Source organism: Danio aesculapii, chromosome 4 (assembly GCF_903798145.1).
Source record: "Danio aesculapii chromosome 4, fDanAes4.1, whole genome shotgun sequence".
Lineage (NCBI taxonomy): Eukaryota > Metazoa > Chordata > Actinopteri > Cypriniformes > Danionidae > Danio > Danio aesculapii.
The window spans coordinates 2,248,992-2,254,991 of NC_079438.1; the positions used below are offsets into that span (position 1 = coordinate 2,248,992).

General features: G+C 40.9%; 2 protein-coding genes across 3 annotated transcripts in view; one reads left to right on the plus strand and one right to left on the minus strand.

Annotated features, from left to right (window-relative positions):
* The window catches only part of LOC130222763 (neoverrucotoxin subunit beta-like), a 26,507-nt gene extending 24,354 nt beyond the window's left edge, over positions 1–2,153 (plus strand). Inside the window, exon 7 of the mRNA XM_056455304.1 lies at positions 1,512–2,153. Within this exon, the coding sequence (XP_056311279.1) occupies positions 1,512–1,559 (48 nt within the window). The 3' untranslated portion in view covers positions 1,560–2,153. The remainder of the gene's footprint in view (positions 1–1,511) is intronic.
* The window catches only part of LOC130222797 (zinc finger protein 32-like), a 15,276-nt gene extending 9,276 nt beyond the window's left edge, over positions 1–6,000 (minus strand). The window contains exons 1-2 of one of the 2 annotated variants that reach the window (XM_056455352.1): positions 5,909–6,000; positions 3,393–3,542 (exon numbers count right to left, since the gene is read on the minus strand). In XM_056455352.1, coding sequence (XP_056311327.1) covers positions 3,393–3,480 — 88 coding nt within the window. In that variant the 5' untranslated portion in view covers positions 3,481–3,542; positions 5,909–6,000. Of the gene's footprint in view, positions 1–3,392; positions 3,543–5,494; positions 5,538–5,908 lie in introns of those variants that run through there. The other variant, XM_056455353.1, reaches the window with a different exon arrangement.

Below are 6,000 nucleotides of genomic sequence, written 5' to 3' on the forward strand. Positions count from 1 at the left end.
CTACGAGTGTCTCATCAAACACATTCTCTGGTGTGCCCTCTCACATTATAACACATGGAGGCGACATTGACATGTTTGGGTGAATAATGTAGTAGCAATAAAAGAGTACACCAAACTAACTCTTCAATAACACAAGCTCAGGATCACAGGACAGAGCTATCGTCCTCAAAATCATGACAATCAATGCAGCGATTGGCTGGCGGAGTCATGACATCATCTGATTAATATTCAGTTATCTGCCGTGTGAGCAAAATGACTTAAAAGTAGGCCCACACAGAATCTGCGCGCACAGAATTCTGCAATTGTAGCCCATCATTAATTCTGTTTATTTACTTGAGTAAATGTGTGTAAATCTATATTCAGTTTTTTTTAATTAATTACAGTAATATAATTAACTGATGTGAAAATGTTCATCGGCTCCAACATGCACTGAGCACATTAGCCGCATTTCCACTATCGGGCCAGTGCGAGCCAGGGCTTTAATTTTAAACCCAATAGCTCGGGAGGTTGAGAAATGAGGCTGAAATCATGTCGCGTTTCCACTGTCGGGCTAGTTGCTCGCAGCGCGTCACGCAAACACCGCCCCCAGAACGTCCCCCAAATCAAACGTCACGCAACCCGTCACACAACCCGCTCACTTCAGCAGGAACAAAAAACTCAAATTATAACCACAAACACAACCTGGCATCACTATTTGCCTCTGAACATTTTCCTCGGCCCAAATGTTCAGAAGAGCCCTGGTGTCCTCAACTGACCAGTACTGTCTGCTATCCATTTTTTCTTCTTCTTAGTGAGTTGATCAAGCGCGATAGCAAAACAAATGTAAGGGAAGAAAGCAGCTTGTCTCCTCTTTACCTGACAGGAAAACTCCGCCTTTGTACGTAACCCCGCCCCGAAGCCCAAGTTGGCCCTCCTTGGCCCAAGGTATTCGGCGGGCCGAAAAAGGCCGGACGCTGGCCCAAAAGAAGCCCCGCTTTGGCCCGATTATGCCCCGGAAGTGATAGTGGAAACGCGACTGGCCTTGGCTCGCCCTGGCTCGCTCGCTTTAGGCGCGATAGTGAAAACGCGGCTAGTGAGACAGCTTGGGCCATGGACTTAAATGAAGAAGTGGCTGATGAGATCTGGGAAGAAGCCCTGTCGAGAATTTAAAAAAAGCTTCAATAAATTCGAGACCTAAATCAATTGGATTTAAAGTTTTACATCGCCTTCAGTTCTCTAAAACTAGATTAAGTCAAGTCTTTCCGTCTGCATCTCCTAAATGCCACAGATGTGGTGGGGCAGAAGGGACTTTGGCACATTTATTTTGCTTTCGTCCTGTTCTTTACGAGTTCTGGTCCAGCGGTTTTGAATTGTTTTCCAGTGCTTATGGAACCAATATCCAACCTGACTACTATTTGGCCATTTTTGGATACTCTGATATAATGAACACTGTTATGAACCGCACCGTTTTGCGTGTATGTTCTTTCTGTCTCTATCCGTCTCTCTCTCTACTGGCCCTATCGTTTTCACAGGTACCGCCTACTTCGAAGCACTATTGGCTGACAGGACTGCCAATCTAAATCAACCGTGTGATGACGACTTCTCTCTCTGCCAATCACGCTCGTTGCAGAGCCCTTTAAATAGGAAGCGGCAACTGGAAGAGATCAGCTGCTGTTGTTGTTTTGGCGTGTTGTCTGTTTGGTGGTGTCCGTTTGTTTTGTAGCTGTTACTGATGTTGACTTTGAGTGAGGTTTGTTTGAGAGTTCTGATGTGTGTTTTTACATCTTTAGCTCGCTAATGCTCCATTCAAAATCCTTCTGTGACTTTTGACAAGGGAGATCTGGAACAACCTAGTAAGTCACGTGACATACATACTTTGCACGCAGGTTTATTGATGTATAGACACACTAGTTAGCGAAGTGCGCTAATTTTGTATTTCTATTTTTCAGATTAGCGTAAGTTCAGGGCGCTTTTGGCGCTGAAGACTTTTCTTTTCATATTGTTTTCTTATTTAGGGGTTTGGGGAAGAGTTTAAGGGAATATTTTTGTTATATTTATTTCTTTGAGTTTGCTAGCGCAACTTCAGTTCCCTCTCCCGGGTTTATCTTGGTTCTTTTCAACTTCATCTTATCGTTTATAAATATTGTAAATACTGTGGGAGCAATAAATCTTTTGCGGTGCTAATTTGTAGCTGTGTCTTGTCTTGCCATTTTAATCTACAGTTTATACTTTGGTCATCTTTATGCTACTCCTTTTATTTCCCTAGACATTTTCATCAAGGATCGTAATAAACCGCAAGCCCTGATGGTTGGCTAATGTCAATTATTTTGTATTATTTTTTCTTCTTTTTATTGGTATTGTCCTGTTTTTGTTAAATATCTTATAGAAATGTTAGATAAAACAAAGTATTACCAGAAAATGTTCATCTGATTTATGTACAGTGCAGTTTGTACGGTAATATTTTCTGTCTTTTAGTAGAGATATTATATCAGAGACTTGCTTTGATTGCCAAAGAATGTGAATCTGATTGGATTTGCATTTTAAAAAGGTTTTAGTTATGATACTCCCAAAATAATTCCGCAAATTTTTACCAAAATTCTCCGCAGAAATAGCAAAAAACGTCCGCAGATTTCGTCTGGCACTACATAAAAGTCATAGTAAATAAAATGGTTTGTTAAATGCTAACGTTTTATATTTGTTGTGGGCTATTTTACAAGGTTTTCAGTTTCCACTTGTCAAGAGTATTTAGCACGCTATTTAGTTTTACATTTAGAGCAGATTTTCTACGTGACAGTATTCAGGTTTCTTAGTAGATAACTGGCTATTTAAATTAAACAAAATGCATTTGAGTGTCTGATTAGCGTCTGCATCTATTGTGTCTGTAATATTTCAAGTTTATATACAACCCAATATCAATTAAGACTATTTTTTTATAATTATTATTATTTTTTTTAGAGGTTTTCACTTTTATTGATAGGACAGTGGAGATTTACAGACAGGAAAGCGCGGGGAGCAGAGATAGGGGAAGGATCGGCAAAGGACCCCGAGCCGTGAATCGAACTCGGGTCGCCGCGAGCACCTGGGTGCTATGTGTCGACACACTAACCACTAGGCTATTGGCGCCGACCAAACATTTTTTTTAAATTTATTTATGGCCTTGTCTTTATTAGATAGGACGGTATTTAGACAGGAAGCGAAGTTGGAGAGATGGACAGGGGAGTAGGGTAGGGAAACGTCCTCGAGTCGGGATTTGAACTCGGGATGCGCTGACGTGCTACTGCACCATATGTCGACGCGCTAACCACTAGGCTATTGCGCTGACCAATTAAGACAAAATTGATCAAAAATAGCTCCGTGCAGCTCAACATTTTTAAAAAGATCAAACGAGTTGAGCTTCGAGAAGGACAACCAACCTGTTTGCTCCTCAAGATCTTCATGTTTGACTCTGAATGTTTCTTCAATCCTCACGTCTTCGCTCTCCTCTTTAATAAACGCCATCATCTTTAACCATCCGTTGTTTCGCCGGTGGTAGAAATCCAAAACAAATCTCAGTAGTGTGTGCACTGGAAAGAGTCAGTCAGAATGTTAGTTATTAATAATTAGATGACCCGAATTAACAAAAACATTGAATACTAGTACACAAAAGTCTTAACCGATACACAAATTGCTCTTAATTATTTTGTAAACCTGATCATTTCAAGAGTTCACACGTAGATATTGTTTTACAAATGTTAGCAGGTTTGGCATGCTGTCCCGGGAGAGAACCCTGAGCTCGGAGATAGTTGAGCCTAGGGCTCCCGCCTGGTCCATAGAGCATGTAAGGGGAGTACGAGATCAGTGGTTCTCGAGAGCTCCCCGTGGTAAAGGAGGAAAGGAGGAGAAGGGGTGGATGGGGGGGTTTCTTCGGAAAACGAAGATAAGAGAGTAGTTCTAGCTAGGATACCCTTAGTGAGTTGGGGTTAATTTGATTGGCTAACTAGTGAATGTAGATGAGTGGCCAGCTGCAGTCAATCATATCACGTGCTCCTCTCGAAATTAGTTTGTGAAACTTGACTTAATCAAAAATATATATATATTTTATTCATAGATGACACTTTTGTTGAAAGTGTAATATTGATTAACGATGTACAGTGGTCAGCGTGTAAAGTTGGATCAAAAAAGGTTTTTAAAATCGTCCCTAATACAAGAATGGGTGTTGTTCAATAGTTTGTACTTTGATGAAAGATGAGGATCCACTTCAAACGCTGACTACTGTATTTTGACCACTCTACCATACGCTCCAAGGGCGTAGATTAGCTCTTGACATAGGTGGGGACATACATCCCTAGAGCGAATGCATTGAACAGGAGAAATTCTGTTTCACGCTTTTAAAAACATGAAGAAAGTACTTAATAATATAAAATAGACACTTGAGAATACAAATAACAATCACGTCACATGCCGCAAAAGTCAATTTACATGATTTTATTGCAGTTTAGAGAGGTGTGTGACGAAGATTAATGTTTTATACCGATTATTCATTCATTTTCTTTTCAACTTAGTCCCTTTATTGATCCGGGGTCGCCACTGCGGAATGAACCGCCAACTTATCCAGCACATGTTTGACGCAGCGGACGCCCTTCCAGCTGCAACCCATCTCTGGGAAACATCCATACACACTCACTCACACTCATACACTACGGACAATTTAGCTTACCCATATCCCGATTATTGTTTTTCTTAATCATGGAGGCCAAAATCGAAACTGAATTTTGATTAATAGCACAGCCTTGGTTAATAGTATTACGGTGAACTTGTAGAGAACTTGACTTTGTGCACGTGTAGGTTACTAAGGGTTGACGGAGCGATTAAATTATTGATAGGGACATTTCAGTAATAGGTGGATATTAGTCCTCTTCGTCCATGCCAAATCTACACCCTTGACACGCTCAACACCCTAACTCTTTCTGTTTTTGATTGTAATTTAATAATGTGCGCATTTAGTAACGCTGCTTTTAAATGGTAATTAATATTAATAACAAACTCGAGTTTCCCTAATTAAAAAAATGGCTTAAACCAGCCTAGGCTGGTTGGCTGGTTTTAGCTGGTCTACCAGCCTGGTTTAAGAGGGGTTTTGGCCATTTCCAATATGGTCTTAGCTGGTCAGGCTGTAAAATGACCAGCTAAAACTAGCTTGACCAGCCCAGACAGGCTGGGAGCCCAGCCAAAACCAGCTATGTCCAGCTTAAACCAGGCTAGTCAAGCTGGTTTTAGCTGGTCATTTTCCAGCCTAAAACCAGCTAAAACCAGGCTGGAAATGGCCAAAACCCATCTAAAACCAGGCTGGAAATGGCCAAAGCCCATCTAAAACCAGGCTGGTCGACCAGCTAAAACCAGCTAACCAGCCTAGGCTGGTTTAAACTGGATTTTTCAGCAGGGTAATCGAACAAAACCCCAAACAAACACAATTAAAGCAAGGCACTTATCCAACTTTCCATGTTGTATTTGGTTTGTACAGTTATCTTTAAAAGATTACCTCCATGAGAACATTTGCTATTGGTTTATAAACGCGTTCAATAATATCCAGCTCGTCGTCTTTACGGTGTTTTGACCAGCAGGTGTCGTCACGTGAGAGTCAACCGAGCGCTTTAAACTGAATCATTTCGCGAGTCATTTGGTTCAGTTGACTCGTAGTTTCATAAAGCTCATTTTCTCAATCACCACTCGACAAACAGCGAATGTTTATTATAATTAATGATTGACTAAAAGGGATCAAAATTAGACGCACTTTCTGCTGTTTTTCACGTGTGGACGGGCTTAATGGCGGTCATTATTGTTAGAGAAAGCATTACGATGTTTCGTTCAATAATGCACAATTAATTTGGAATAATACAACTAATTAAGCATTTTTGTTCGCTTTGCAAACCTTGAATATTAAAAAAACACAAACCTTCAGCAATCACAACAGACGCAGGAGAGCGGCGCGGCCTGATGACGTCACATCACTACTCCGTCACAAGTTCAGAGAGAGAAAAAACAGTA